The 16,348-nt window shown below is 44.3% G+C and overlaps 1 protein-coding gene across 4 annotated transcripts in view; it reads right to left on the bottom strand.

The window, feature by feature from the left end:
• The window catches only part of ADGRF5 (adhesion G protein-coupled receptor F5), a 97,237-nt gene that overhangs the window by 16,394 nt on the left and 64,495 nt on the right, over window positions 1-16,348 (bottom strand). For 3 of the 4 annotated variants that reach the window (XM_080806028.1, XM_080806026.1, XM_080806027.1), the window contains exons 7-13: window positions 15,970-16,028; window positions 14,928-15,070; window positions 11,499-11,720; window positions 9,902-10,105; window positions 6,159-6,329; window positions 3,827-4,036; window positions 1,026-1,238 (exon numbers count right to left, since the gene is read on the bottom strand). In XM_080806028.1, the coding sequence (XP_080662154.1) occupies window positions 1,026-1,238; window positions 3,827-4,036; window positions 6,159-6,329; window positions 9,902-10,105; window positions 11,499-11,720; window positions 14,928-15,070; window positions 15,970-16,028 (1,222 nt within the window). Of the gene's footprint in view, window positions 1-1,025; window positions 1,239-3,826; window positions 4,037-4,189; window positions 4,310-6,158; window positions 6,330-9,901; window positions 10,106-11,498; window positions 11,721-14,927; window positions 15,071-15,969; window positions 16,029-16,348 lie in introns of all 4 variants that reach the window. The other variant, XM_080806025.1, reaches the window with a different exon arrangement.

Genomic DNA, 16,348 nt, shown 5'->3' on the forward strand with positions numbered 1-16,348 from the left:
GAGGGTACCTTCTACCTTAGAGGATTTGATTTGTGTGTGTGTGTGTGTGTGTGTGTGTGTGTGTGTGTGCCAGGTACCATTGGGTGCTACCCATGGACCACTTTACATTAATTACTCTGCAGCTTGAGAGCAGGACAGTCGTAATTCTCAGGGGAAACTGGTGCCCACCCGGAAATGAGGCCAACCTCTTAACTCTGGCGGACAAATTTTGTTTTTTTGCTTATCCTCTTCTGAGTGAACATGTCACCCTTTGAGAGTCTTGACACTGTGCTGGTGACACGGGGCCCCTTAGTCATTGCTTAGGGAGCAAAGCCTTTCTTCCATGCCCTTCAGAGCCTTCAAACCCACGGTTCTGGGGCACTTGAGTGGCTCAGTCGGTTAAACATCTGACTTTTGCTCAGGTCATGATCTCAGGGTCCTGGGATTGAGCCCCATGTCACGGTCCCTGCTCAACTGGGAGTCTGATTCTCCCTCTCCCTCGGACCCACCCCTGCTTGTGTGCTCTCTCTCTCTTTCAAATAAATAAATAAAATTTTTAGGAAAAACAACCCCAAGTTTCTGGGTTTCTCATACTGACTGATGCCCTCAGAGAAGCCACAGCAGAAGCTAAAGCATTTCTATTTTTCTTTTTCTCTCTGTTTTTGGCCCTTGGTTATTTCTCTCACTTTCTTAGATGCTCAGTTGTGCATCTGGAAGGATTTCTGTGGTGCTTTTGTAACACGCTGATGCATAGCATGGAGAGAGGGACCACCAGAATACTGGATATACTGAGGAAGGAGAAAGCCTGTGAAGGTGTCTTAACACTGTCTTCAACAGCTCCCACTAACACCCATGGGCTCCACCCTCACACACCCTCAAATTCTGCCAAAAACCAACAAGCCACGGGCCACACAGTGCAACAGAAGGTAGTAAAGTTCATGAGGTACCCTCTGTTACATTCTGCCTCTGAGGCAATCCTCATGTCTCTTTACCTCTATTTTCAGAGGAAATTTTGAGATCTCACAATGCAACAATTCATGTCTTACCTGCAAGAAAGGATAAGGAGTCCACCTGGAAAGTTACTTTGTAGTCTTTGTCTTCCTCAATGCAGCACCTGAAGTGACGGGAACCTTTGCACGGAACTGTAGCCTCCAGAGGGTCCACCATGATGTCCGGCTCTAGAGGCAGTGGGTGAACCATCACATCTTTTGTCGCGACACTGTACGATTTCTTGTATCTAAATATGCAGTGATAGGTTCCTGTGTGGAAGGAAGCAAAAATGAGATGGAATGTGATCACTGCTCCAAAAAAACATTGGCTGGGAAGGTTAAGATGAAGTTTAGTTTTTCCTGTCAAGCATGGGCAAGAGCACGTCACACCTTCCTAGACACTGGATGAGAAAATGTTTGATCAACTCTCCTCCTGGGTTCTCTATGTATTTGAAGGACTAATGCATTGCCTAAATAGTCATTTACTTTTAAATAAAATTAAGTGGCTTATCTAAAGTTATACAGCCTATTAGGTGTGGAATCGCATTTCTTTTTCTTTTTCTTTTTTAAAAAGATTTATTTATTTAAGTAATCTCTCTGTGCTCGCTTCGGCAGCACATATACTAAGTAATCTCTCCACCCTATGTGGAGCTTGAACTTGGGATCCGAGATCAATCATTGCATGCTCTACCAACTGAGCGAGCCAGATGCCCTTGGAATTCAAACCAAGCTCCCATTACCTACTCTAAGTCTCTTTCCTTAACTCAGGGAGAAGCATGGGAATTTGGGTGTGTGCAGGGCTGAGGAGTTCTTCAAAGACAGTTGTCAGCCAGCTAGAGCTCTGTGGTGGCATGGTGTCCCCTCGCCCCATCTGTGAGTGAGTAGGCATGCCAGCACCACAACACCATCAAAGTGTGTGGAAGGGATTAGGCTGAAATTCTTGAGGTAGCTTCCCCTGTGGACCCTGGAGTTAGACGTCTGATGTCTGACTCCCATCTAGGAAAGTCTGACGATGAGAGGTCTTTCTGGAGGACGGAGGGAAGGCTACAGCAAAAGTAGGCTGTGCAGCCTGTGCTTGGTGAGGCAGAGGGGGCTGAGCATGGTCCTCGGGTTGAGCTTCTAGAGAGGACCTTATCCCAGTGGCCTTTATACCAGGGTCCACCACAAGATGAGCCACGACCTGAACAGCCATCATGGGGACAGGGCAGGAAGATGGTACCAGCACCTACAGTTGAGTAAGACCCTTTTACTTTCTTAACATTCTTTCTCTTTGCCTCAACTCTGGTGGAACTAGAGCCATGACATAGCCGGAGGGAAAACAGGGAGAACAAGGACAGAGAACAAACCCCCTTCTGTTTCTGCTAGGAGGGAGGGAAATGTAAATTCGATATGAAATGAAAGTATAGTTAATTTAGATGAGAACGGGATTTTGACTGTCCCAAGTATGGGACGGTCAAATAGTTTATGTTCCCGGAAAAGCGATGCCTCCTCCTCAGTTATGACCCCTCAGGGGGAAGAGCAATTGGACAGCGTAGGTTAAGCTCAGCACGGGGAACACTACTCTGTCTCCTGACTGTATTCTACCACGGCCGGCCACACAGGGACCAGTTATTTCTACAATGATACCTAGGCCTTACACAAGCAAATAAAGACCTGGGACTTGTAGGACCTGGACTAATTACACTTATAACTAATGAAAGCCTTCAGACGGGAGTGGTCCAGGGTTGGCCAGACAGTCTCCATTTCACCCTGACTCTGCCATTTTCCAGATGTATAACCTCAAATATTTTACTTAGCCTCATGGGGCCTCAGTTTCTTCAACTGTAAAATGGGGATACTAATAACACTGTCCTCTAGGTTTACCGGGTTTTTAAAAATTTATTTTTATTATTTATTTTCAGAGAGAGAGAGAGCGCAGAAGCAGGGGGAAGGGCAGACAGAGGGAGAGGCAGGGTCCTCCACTAAGCAAGGACCCCCGATGTGGGACTAGATCCCAGGATCCTGGGAGAATGACCTGAGCCTGAGCCAAAGGCAGATGCTTAACCAACGGAGCCACCCAGGCATCCTCTAGGTTTATGTTGTAAATGAACTAATCCACTCAAACACTTAGCACGGCACCTATCGCATATGAAGGGCTCAATACATGTCAACTTTTATTGCAGCAATTATAGCAAATAATTTTTCCCCCTCGAAATCTCTGCATTTCTTTCCAACATGAATAACATGTAGGGATAAATACGAAATGCAAATGTTCCTTTCTTTGGAACCAGGCATATAAATCCTTGACCTAGATTTTTTTTTTAAATCATGATTGGGTGAAAAACTCCTAAAATTCTGGTAAAACCACTGTTAAAAACAATCCTCTTGGGACACCTGGGCGCCTCAGTCAGTTAAGCATCTGACTCCGTTTCGGCTCAGGTCGTGACGTTGAACCCGGCATGGGGCTCTGCACTCAGCAAGAAATCTGCTTGGGATTCTCTCTCCCTTTCCCCGCCCCTCCCGCTTGTACTCCCTCTCTCCCTAAAATAAACAAATACATCTTTAAACATAAGCAGCAAAACAATCCTCTTAATTTCATGGTGACAGCGCAGGCTCCTGAATTGGAGATCCCAGTTCCAGTCCCAACTCTACACCTTGAGAAATAGGAGCCCAGGTGCATGTGTTACTCTCTCTGAGCCTCTGTTTCCACATCTATACAATGGAGATTTGGGACATCTTCCCATACAGAGCTCTTCCATGGAGTGCAGTCGCGCAGACACGTCCCGGGACAGCCCCTCCAGGTCTGGTCCCTCTTTCAGGGTGTTCCCAGGGGCCCCAGGCAGCATGGCAACAGAAAGGGTCTGGGGTCTCGCACCCACCATTCCACTCCCGGGTTGCCGTCTTCACGGTCAGCACCGACTCTGCTCCAGCAGCCGACCTCCTGGCGGTATAAAACTTTTGGTATATTTTAATTCCAGCAGAAGTGTTCCAGTATACCTCATCATAGTTACTCACATCGCTGATGCACTTTATGGAAAAGTTTTGTCCCTCAGAAACAGAAATTGGGTCCGGGGTTATTGTTAGGTTGGCTGAAAGAACGCACACAGAACGGACAAAAGAAAAACCAACAACAAGCACAAGATTTAGTCTTTCTGGTGACATTGACACACGAGTGAAATTTAAGACAGAGGCAGAGAGCATGGGCCGTCCTGACTCCACTGGTGTCATTGTGGGATGGGTACCTTGCGGCTCCTGGGCTTTCTTTGTTTCTAGGCTGTTCCCGGTGGTGCTCTCAACTGTACTCATTTCCATCTCCTGCCTTGGGAGCTGGTGCACTTCCCTGTTGTGGCTGGAATTATCTCCTGATGATCGGCAGGGCAAAAGGTTGCAAACTTAGGGCTGTTGACATAACCCAAGCTCCCCTCAACCTTTTCCGTGCCCAGTGGCTCTGTTCTTGTAACAACGCCATTCTCTACCCTTTTAAAACATGTTTTAAATAACACCGTGTTGTATTTTAATTTCTCTTTCTGTATCTCTTCTTCATAAAAGTGTGAACCCCTCAAGAGCAGGCTCTCTTTTCTATGTCTTTGCAGTCCCCAGGGCTTACCACTGACCATAGTCCACATCCAACACTTACTAAGCCAAAGAGTGATTTCTGGAACAACATATGAGGTACAGGCATCCTAGAATGTATTGCCCAAATAATTATACCATGACCGTCTCAGGCAAACTGGGAGGGAGAGACACCTTAACTCTAAGTCTCTCTGCGTTTACTCCTCCTTATGAGAATATCCTCATAAATTCATGAGGAATTATTTCTCAAAAATTTTAACAAGACCCTTACAAAGGTAAGGGCTTATATGGACAGTCCACTTTTTTGGGCCTCTGCTTCTATCTTTCCACCCCTCTTTGAGCATGTCATTGACATTTCAAAATGCCGTTCACTTTTATCTCCTGGAGGTGAACGGTTTCACGCCTGGAACCCACTGATGCCGGCCAGCTTTTCCCACCAGTGTAAAATCTTGCCCTTTGTCACAATAAAAAGGAATCGGGCCTGCCCACAGTGCCCTTTAGAAGCTGGGATCCCAACGTTCAGATACAGTCCCCCAATCACTTAAGCGTGGATTGCTGTGTCCCTCCCATGGGCCTCACTGGCTGTCAGGATCTGGTGTGGAGATGCCTTTCTACGGCTCGGCGGCTTCTGAGAGTGAAAAGGGAGAGGCTCATGGAACCATGAATCTGGTTCTCTTGATTCTCAGAAAACATCCAAACTACCAGACCAGTGGTTTTCAGTGAAAGCTAAGTATGTTTCTGTGACAACCAAAATCCCACCTAATCAATACAACTCAGAGTCGAAACTTGAAGCGTCCACCTGCTCTCACTACAGAAAGCTGCAAATTGCTCAGAAGACCCACGAACTCTTCTATGGCACTAATGTTTTCAGATATGCGCCATCTTGATCTTTGTAAAAAACGCTAAGTCACGAGAATAGTGAGGGTGAACGAGGGTAATCAGTAGTGTTGGTATTAGTTCTTCCTCCAAATTGTTCAAAGTGATCTGATGATTGATCTACATGGTTCAGTTTTTGTAAAATGGGGAGAAAAACAAGCGTGACTGCCCCATTTTTGCAGACAGGGGTGAGGTTAGAATGTTTTATTACATGAGGAGAAGAAATGACACCTTTTTAAAAAGACGAACTCAGTTGAAAGCCTTTAGTCAAAGACTAAAAAACACTCAGGACAACTGTAAAATGATCATAAAGTCTCAAATTATTAAAGCTTCCTGCCAGGTTCTGTCTGGGATAGGTAGAGTGGGAGGGAGGGAGGACCGAGCGCGTCTTCGCCTGCTGGTGGTGGGCCATGAGCCTGGCTACTGGCCTACAAGGGAGGGAGGACGGGCTCACGGAAGGAAAAGGGAAAATCTGGGGCACCACCTTCGGCATGAACTCAACGACTTAAACAGAACTAATCTGAGTGTGAAACTCTCCTTTCCAGTCCCTTCCTGCCTTCTTAGTACCAGGCAGACCTTTCCTCCCCTGCAGCCCTGGGCTTCCCCCCATCCTTCTTTCTTCTAAAGACCTTATCTGAATTCAAATGGGAGAGAGGGACACCCCCCCTGTCTCCCGCTTGTGATTTACCCCAACCACACTCCGGCTAGCTCAGAGATATTCCCAGGGGGGAATATCTTGGCTGGAGGCGAAGGAGTCCTTACCCACGGAGATGAATGTCACTTCTATGTTCTTACTGCCTCTGGCTCCGTGGATGCTGACAAACTCGCACGCATAGATGACTGTCGTTCCAGCCGACCCGCTGGGACACTGAGTCCCATCCGCCCTGAAGGTGTATCTGCTGCAGCCGGACTCTAGGTCAGTTTCTGGGTTGCCTGCAGAGACAGAAGCAGTTCCTTCGCTGTCACACAGTGGGCTGACTCTTCCATTTAGGAGCAAAGAGGCCCAATCCGGGAAAAGGAATTATTATTTAAATCCAATTTCTTCTCTTTGGAGAGGGAGGACTGTATGGTGGTTAGGTCTGCAGACTTGGGACCAGGCAGTCTGGCTGCAGATTTCAAATTCCCACTTACTAGCAGGCTCTGGTTGAAAAAGTCACCCAACTGCTCTGTGCTTCAGTTTCTCCAGGTGGAAAATGGGGACAACAAATCATAGCTATGGCCTCGGATCGTAGTCAGGTCAAATGAGTTAAGATACAGAGACACTTAGAACAGCACCCGGTCAAGGCCTGCCCCTCACGAAGACCATTAGTGATGGTCACTGGGGTAGGAAAAATTAAAAATTAAGAGAGAGAGAGTGTGTGTCTTTTTCAACATATGAAAATCCATTCTGGAAACTTCCTTGGGCTTTATTTCCCCTAACTCCAAATATATACTATATACTATATATATAGTATATAGTATATATATAATATATATAATAATATATATAATAATAATAATATATATAATATATATATAATATAGTATATATACTATATACTATATATATAGTATATATATATACTATAACTTAAAATATACTTATAACCCCAGTGCGGCAATTCCTGCCCAGGGGTCCTATCCCCACTTTAATAAAATCACCTCTGAGCACCAAAAATGACTCAATTATTCTTTCTTGGTGGTTGGCTCATGGATGCCACTACAAACCACATCACCTGGAGCCCAAACCCAGAGATCCTGACATTGGCTGCTCTGGGGTAGATCCCTGATAGCTGGTCTGTCTAATAACCCCCTGGGGTGACCCTCACATGCAGTCAGGAAGGAAAACGCTGCCTTCCAGGGTGCTAGGGAACCACTTCCAGCTGTTTCTCTTCCTGGGCTCACCTCAGACCCTGAAGCCAGCCTGCCTCTAGAGGCGCTTCATCAAGGGACTCCAAAGCCACAGACTGATTTCTACTCAGGAAAGAAAAACAGCCCATCTCCCTTCTTTATAACTGACTGATGCCTTGTCTGGCTGCAAAAAAAACCCAAACCAAACCAAACCAGAGCCATCTGAGACGGACTGCAGGCACACAGGGTAACAGGGGCTTAAATATTTCAGCGGGGCAATCCGGAAGAAAAGACACAAGCAAGGGGACAGTGGAGTTTGAAGCTCTTCCCTCTCATGTCCCCCAAGGTCACAGCCAAGGTCACACCCTCTTGTAAATATTCAGTTGTTTTATGAATACTCCGCTGACCAGCCGCCACTGGAGTATGGTAGGCAGGGCCACGAAGAAGTTAATGAACTCTTTTGGAACTGCTCTAACTTGTGCGCAAGGAGGGAGTTAAGGCTCGGTTAGTTTTTATCATCACACCACATAACAGCTGCAGGGAGACTACAAACTCTGTTGCTGTTAATTTCCCCCAGTTTGTCCATCCATTTCCGTGCAGGTGAAGCTAGCTAGCACTACACCAGGCAGGCGAGATGCTGCACCAATAATAGTAACTGTTACCACTTCTACAGTTACTACTACTGATACTATTATTTCTGTACCATTACCATTTACATTATTAGTTGCTGCCCGATGAGTTGAAAAACTCCAGGAAGCGACCCCCCCCATTCAAAAAAGACCACCCTTTTCATGTGAGAAGTTCTGCCACTGCTGATTACCTTCCTTTTGCCCTATCCCTTGTATTTTGAAAATGAAATGCATCTGTTTTTGATATGAGGTAGATAATTCAGTTGCTCCTGCTTTGGAGTGAATTATTTTGCTACATTGTCTCCTATTGACCTGGAAGAATGGGTGCTAAAGAGCTCGTGGAATTTGGAGAGAGAGCGAGCGAGCGAGAGACAGACAGAGAGACAGAGAGCACGCGCTTCAGAGCGGAGGCTGTGAGGGGAGGAAGAAGGCAAGGTGCCGAGGGCAGAGGCTAAGTTCATCAAAGAATGGACAGTGCGGGTCCCCAGGTGGCCAGCCCCGTGGGCAGGAAATCCATTGTTCTGTCTCCCACACCGGGCATTAGGAATGTGTGAAACAGTGGTGACCACGGAGAGTCCCTGACCATTTGTACTGCAGACTTCCTGGTTCCTCTGCCAGAGGGCAAGACTTTCCACCTCTCGGGGCTGTTAAGTGTATGAAGTCAGTACCGAGGGAACTTTGCAAGGTCTTTCTCCCATCTGGCCGCTGCTCCAGGGTGCCTACAACCTCCTCTTCCTGAAAAATCAAGGAAGCAACTAAACATCTCCTGTGTCAACATTTTCAATGGTAACCAGATGCCTTTCCCCTTCATGGGGGATTTAAAGTAAAGTACAGAAGCAGCAGGTGAAATGTGCTTTGCAAATAGATGGGCTCAGGACGATTTACATGTAAATTAATCATTATTTTATTTTTTTAATAACAATATAGTCTGATAGCAAAGAGTCTGTACTGTAAAGCTTTACAGCACTGATGAATTTCATGAGTAAAGCCACATTTTACTTAAATGATTTTTTGTGTAAAGATGAACACATAAAGCTGTCATTTCTTAAGGGAAGGATTGGGTCTCGTTATGTGAAATCTCTAGACAAAAAAGTCTTCTGCTCTAGAGCAAACTCTTCCAGATCAGCCGACCCCAGCCCTGGCTCCTCAGGCATGGCTAACATACTTTTGCCAAGGCAAACACCGGTCTTGGGAAATCAGACCTGAGGTGAGTCTTTCTTTATCTTTCTTTTCCTTTCTGACAACCTTGGATAAGTCTGTGTCGCCCTCAATTTCCTTATCTGCAAACTGGAGGCAAAAAATACCAGCTTCAAACTTGCAATCAGGGTTAAATATGATCAAAAGTGATAACATATTTTTAAAACATTGACTAATCATAAACCGTTACACAAAACAGGGTCAGAGTTGCTCTTTTAATTTATTATTATTATCATTCATGAGTATAAACGGGAGGGTGGAGAACTTCCAGTAATATCTCAGATCTAAAAGGAAGCCAAGTAGGATCAGAAATTGACATGGAACAATTGAGAGACAAACAGGTCTATACAGGAGAAATGAAAAAAAAAAAAAAAAAAAACCCCAAACCACAAAGACACAGAGTTAGGTAATACAGAAAGATGTGGGACAGAGGCAGAGACATGAGAAGGACAGACACCACGAGAAGACACACAGAAAAGAGAAGTTCAGAACCAGACTCCAAAGCAAAGTCAATGACCTCATCCTTAGCTCTTTGCTGAAGATGAAGAGGGAGGGAAGGTGGGGAGCCAGCTCTTCTACAGGCAGGAGTTACTCTGGACCGAAGTCATCAGGTCTTCTCGGCCAGGATCTTGTCCACAACCCAAGCATGACCTCTGTATGCATATATTTTTGGAATGTTGTTCTAGAATAGCTAAGCTGGAGCTGGCATCAAGCCTAGATCCATTTTAATAGTCTGAAGTTTGGGAAAAAACAGTCATCTGACATTTCCTCTCCCACCCAGTGCATCTCCCACTTTTACTTGGCCAAGAGGCAAAAACGTATATGCAAAAGGGCATCTAACATTCTCACCTGGAATGTTTATTTTCCCCTCCTGCTTCCATTCTATCGCGCTCCAATTCACATTAATCTCACTGCAGCAGTTCAAAGATACAGGATTGTTGTCGCATGTCACCTTCATTTCTTCAGTTGCCACAATTCGGATGGGCGTGACATCTATTTTTTTTCTGGACTCATATTCAAAGATATCCAATGTCAGCTTGCAAATATATTCACCTGCATAGAATACACAAATGCATTTTTTTTTAAGATTTCTTTTTTTATTTGAGAGAGAGTGTGTGCAAGGAGAGGGAAACAGAATCCCCAGCGGACTCCTCACCGATGGCAGAGTCTGATGTAGGGCTCCATCTCAAGACCCTGAGATCATGACTGGAGCCAAAACTGAGAGTTGACCAGCTCCACCGACTGTGACACCCAGCTCCCTTACCATTGCATTTTTTATTATTACACATGTGGCGTTCCTTAGAAGAACGATGGTCTTATCTCATGTGTCGTGACAGTACTTCCTGAAGCATCGTTTTCAAAATCATCCAAGACTTGCTCTAGACAACTCTAAAGAAACATTCAGGAAGTGCAGAAGGTCAATGCAGATCATTTCTGATGTTACAGGTTAATGAGTAGAGAGATGTTCTAAGGAAGGAGCAGAAATCTCAGTCTTTGTTGATGAGATGAAAGGTGTGGGGATGGAAGAGGTAGAAAGGAAAAATTGGAAAGCCTCGGAGAATTAGAAGGTTGTGGATGATTTTGGCGTTCTGTTTCACTCTGTGGCAAAATCAGAATCCACAAAGATGTAACACGGCCCGCGGTCTGCAACCCAACTTCTCTGCCAGGGAAAAAGAGAGTCCCCTGCTGGTATCTGGGTTACAACAGGGTTATTAAATTCTGGAGTGTCAGGTTTAAAACTTCTGCTACTTGGGGTGTTGGGGATGGAGAGTGGGAGAAGGGAGGGATTACAATGGAATCCATGAAAACTGGGCAGAGGGTTAACAGTTACGTTCACTCCCCTGAGGCAGGGCATAGTTTCACAGGTGTACACATATGTCAAACATATTAAACTGAGCCCTTTAAATATGTACAGCTTATTATATGTCAATTCTATCCCAAAAAATCTGTTGAAAATATTTTGAAGATTAAAAACAAAAGTTGTATTTTTGTCTCCGTTTCCAACTCATAAGCCTTGGTAAATGCAGAAATCTGTTTTTGTCTTCAAGGATGTATTTTCTTACTTATATACTATGGGATTCATTTTTAATTTTGAAAAATTGAGACTGGTGACTTCTTTTCAAAGAGGAAAACACTGTGTGTATTTATATATATATACATATATTATATAAAACATATTTATTTATTTATATTTTATTTATTTTATATATATTTCATTTATTTTATTTTACTTATATATTTTAAAATAAATTTTTATAAATTTTAATAAAAATTTTATAAATTTTATTTCTTTCTATATATTATTTATTTATTTATCATTTTTATTTATTTTATATATATAAAAAGTAAAATTACGTACACACACACACTCACATATATTCCATGGCTTGCTTCTTTACAAGCCCTTTGCTCCTTTCTCCACACCGGTTCTTGGACAGAAACCCACCTGCATCGCCCTGAGTGATGTTGTAAATCGTGAGCCTCGATACAGAGGTCATGTTGTTGAGCACGGTGGTGTAAACCAAGAATCTGCTGCTATTCTGGATGTCAGAGTGCCTTTCAACATGGTGCCAGGACACGTTAGAGGACAAAACTTCGTTTTCACACACCAGATTTACCGTGTCTCCTTCAAAAATGATTTCTGGTATGACGGTGAACTTCGTTTCATCTGGGAACCCAAAGAAAAGGTATTAAGATCCCAAAGCAAATGGATGGAATTGAGACTGCTCCCCCGGACACCACCACTACATGGGGCCATGGTGCTTCTAGAAGGAAGCAACACGTCCTCCTCATTCCATCCCCCAACAGCTGGTCTCTGAAGCCCAAAGAGTTGCCACCTGCCAGATACTGGGGACAAGGTTTCAAGTTTGGAGTCTGTGCATACTTAATTGGCCTCATCGGTGGTGATGGGGATCCCAAAGCTATTCTTAATATTTCACATAGTCTGGTAGAAAATGCTCAGTTGCTTATAAAAAAGCCACACCAGCTCATTTAAACCTCAAGTTTCTTTGCTACTGACTCAATAATATCAACTGCCTCTTGCCAATAACAGGTATCTTATACTTCTGAAAGCTCTGTTGTATTGCTTTGATGAAGTATAAATGGGGAAAAATTATTTCTTGTAATAAAGTCTGTTAAGAATTTAGAATTTTTTAAAAGATTTCATACCCACGGTCCCTTAAGAAGGAGAACTTTATAGACACACAGGTCCAGAGTTGAATCCCGGTTCTGTGCCACATATAGCTGTGTGGCCCTAGGGAATTTACCCAGCCTCTCTGAGCCTCAGCTCATTGTCTGGAAAACAGGAGCTATAAGAGCTACGAAGGAGGTGATTTGGGGCAATAGCAGCGATTATTGTTTTCATAGTACAAATCTGGAGAACCATAGCATCAAGTCATTTCACAGATAGAAGTAAAACACATTTGCTACTTGTGTGGGTGTGGCTGTGTGTTTCTGGTTGTCCTTTGTTTACACAACATGTGCCTTTTCCCCCTTTAAGCTGTGCTTCTCATTCTACAACTTGCAGGAATTCCACGTGTTGAAGAGATCAGAGGTGCTGGATAAGGAAGCTCTATGAGGGCTTTATGCTCAGGCCAGTCCCTCTCCATACTGTCATCACGGGGGCACAATACCATAAAATTAATTTTGGGAGCTAGGATGTTCTAGTCAAAGTATCAAGGGATCTAAATATTTACCACGTTTTTTAGGCTCCTGAATAGAAGATTTTAAAATATCACACCCAACAGTTAAGAAACAAGGCCTCCTGGGAATAGTTAATGTAGCCACCAGACTCAGAAGTCATACAGACTTATGTTACTTCCTCTGAGTTCTTGGGCACATTATTCACCCTCCCTCCGCTTCTAGTTCCTCTCCTGTAAAGTGGAGATAACAGTACCCATCTCACGGGATATATGAGGACAGAATTTGTGTAACACGCCAGGCTAAACACAGAAAAGATACAATAACAATGTGTCTCTTTTCATCATCACTGGCTAACAATAATGCTTAGTAAGACTGCTGGTATCATGTGGTTATGTGGAATTGACCATGAATTTGTGGGCAGTGATTAAAGAAAGGGGCATTCTGGTTAAGAGTCCCTGCTACTTAATCCAACATTAATTATTCTGAGGATAAATATATGACCAAATAAATGGAGATATTCTGAATATTCTGTGCCCTTGGTATTTCATAAAGATTTGAAATAACTTTCTGATACCAAATCATGCATGCAGCTTTTTTTCTTTCTTATTCTCTTCCTCTCCTCTGCCCCCCAAATATAATTATAGTTAAAACAAAACAAAATCTGGTCTCTTGACCTTTTGGATATGTATACTCTAGGTAAATAGCACCGACGCTATGGAGAGCAGGTTGATGGGGGAGCTCTCCCGTGGAAATGCACGTGACCTACGTTCCTGTTTATCGTTCGGAAACTGTGCATATCACAGAGTATTTCTGTTTTCCCAAGGAGGGCAGAGATGGTTGCAGACGCCCTACAGAAGTGGTGCTGAGTGCCATTCACAATGACTTCATGGCTTTTGGGAAGAATAAGCCACAATCTCCAAAGCGCTTTGGGGAACCATACTGTCAGCACCATGTTTCTGACCGACAGTCAGCCACTGAATGGTAACACTGCTGGTTACTGACTCCTTTAAATGGTTGACTATCCTCAATACAAAGGAAATTTGAGGGGAGTAATCATAACTGAGGATTACCTAGGCTAGAGCCTGATGTTCACCTATGCCCTCAGAGCCACAAACTTAAGAAATTTTGAGAGATAAAACATGGGTTGGTTGGGGGTGGTGTTAGGGGTCAGGAGGGGGTGGCACTGCTGGGTGCCTTCCAAGGGAGCCCATACTTTTAGGCCACTTCCTTTAATTTTCCAGTTTCCACCTGTGTTGTTGCTGTCTTATGTATTCCGAACTTTCATTTTGCTTTTTTTCTTGTTTACGTTGTAACACCTTCTTACCATTATATATGTATCATTCGATATTTTGTTTTTAAAAATGATCTGGCATTCAACAATATCAGAAAACGTAAAGACAAAACTTATAAACCTATTGCGAGGATGGCTTAACCCCTGAGAAGGGGTCCCTTTCTCTCAGGTGTGCCTGCAACAGTCCTTTCAGAGCCCTCCCCGCTGGGAGACAGTGTCCCTCCCAAAAGGAATCACCTTGAGTCCAGAACCATGGACCGGAGTTAGTTAGGACTTCCGCCAGCAAATTCTTACCCTCCAATTCTCTGCCCAGCTGGCTCTCCTCTCTATTTCCCAAGGAACAATAGGTCCACCCACCTAATCACACAACAGAACACAACTCTGTACCCATTTGTAAACGGGGAAGAGCATCTAACACTCCAGGGTTTTATTCCTGCTCTATGTGATCCCGAGCCGGGGTTCTCAAACCTCCCTGGGCATCAGAATCACCTGAGGGCTTGTTGGAATGCCGATCGCCCTGGTGAGTCTGGGGTGCCCTGTATTTCTAACAAGTTCCCAGGTGGTGCTGATGTTGTTGGGTCTGGGGGCCGAGCTTCAAGAACTCCTGCTCCAAAATAACAGTATCGATTGTTCAATATCAATGCATTTCATGAATATCCCAACCCCCACTGTAATGTCAGTTTTGGGATGTTTGGGGTCTTCTAATTTTTTATTAAAAATCCATAAACCCAGATGGCTCTGTGACCCTCTTGTCAAATCTCTCTCCCCTGCAATACCCCCTCCCATCTGCAGTGACACTGGCCTGGTTGGGAGGCTCTGCACCGGCACCTCAGATGGGGGAAGGGGTGGGCACGTAAACCTAGTTCTAAGCATAATATAAACACCATTACTATATCTAAACAAAATCCACATATCGGGGAAATGTGGAGATGTCCTACTTACTGCTAGTAACTGCTTGAAAGGAGCTGTAGTCCATTTTGTAGGTCTGATTAAGGTTCTGCATTACTTGCTCATTTGCTTTATGCAGTAAGTCGGGTGATGGTGTTGTCGTCCGGACCTCATAGGTCACAACCACACTTCCGGGCCTGGATGGAGACCACTCGGTTCAGTAAGGCAGTAACTGACCTGGAAGAGTCTAGATGCTTATGGTTTATTTGCATTGCGTGGGAGAAACAAAATGGTAGGAACAGGCTGGGTACTTCTGTCTTCAAAGGTTCACTCAAATCAACTTGTCATTAAGTTCCAGTTGGAAGCCTGAGGCACACACTCAGGCTTCTCATATGTCTGCAGACAAGTGACATCAATGAATGAAACAGCCAGACAGGAAGGAACAAGCGGAGTGAATCATAGGACCTGGTCACGGCAGGGGGCAGGTACAACTCAGAGACCTGTCACATGGCCATGCTGCTCCCAGGGGTAGCATTATTTACCCTCTCTCCACTGAATGTCAGATACCAGATATGCTGAATGTCAAGTGAAGCCAAATTCCTGAATGCTTCTGTGAGCATTCTTTATTTTTAAAATTGGCAACTAACTTTTTGAAACCCCCTGCTAACCCACTCAGGGCTGCCACGGTGCCCAACTCCAGGAGGAAAGATTCACACAGCCGTGTGCAACTGTGTGCTCGTGGCTGGCGGATGACTTTTCTTGAATAAAGGCATCATGGGTGATATTATTTCATTGTTATATCTTGGAACTCGCCAGACTGCAAACTTATCCTGTATCTGTTTGCAAAATTCTTGCATGCACAGAATAAACACAAGGTTTTTGCTCACTTTCCACTTTCTAAGTAGGTACATCTCTAGGGAGCAAGTTTCTGTTCTCAGCATTGCCTCCCTCTTTAAGCCACAGCAACTCGACACTGTATTCCTCTCTACCAAAGTACTCCCGTTGTGTGCAGACATGATGCCCCCCAATGGGCTTTTTCTCCTTTGCTAATGTATTGGTCTCTGCCACTAGAAATGACCTGATTATAGCTTCTTACCTGAATCCTGTCACAGTCACCAATTTGAAGCCTGGTAAAATGCTGTAACCTTTCCAAAACTGGAAAACAAAGTAAGACAAGTGTCACCATATCAAGGTCCAGCGAGAGATAAGCCAAAGGATTTAAAGCCGAGTAAAAAGCACATATTCTTTATCACCCCGGGTAAACCTTTCTCCCGTCTATTTTAATAGTGCTGGGACAGGCAGATCGTTGAAGAAGTAATTCCTATCTGCCTATGTCAGGCTGGGTTCTCCAAGAACCAAGCACCAGTTACATGGGCAAAATTTTTACTCCGGGAAATGCCTAGCAAAGAAAATGGGGAGGTTTCTCTGAATGCCAACCCACAGGAGATTCATCTCCATTCAAGTCTCCTCTGCAG

Source organism: Martes martes (genome assembly GCF_963455335.1).
Source record: "Martes martes genome assembly, chromosome: 6".
NCBI lineage: Eukaryota > Metazoa > Chordata > Mammalia > Carnivora > Mustelidae > Martes > Martes martes.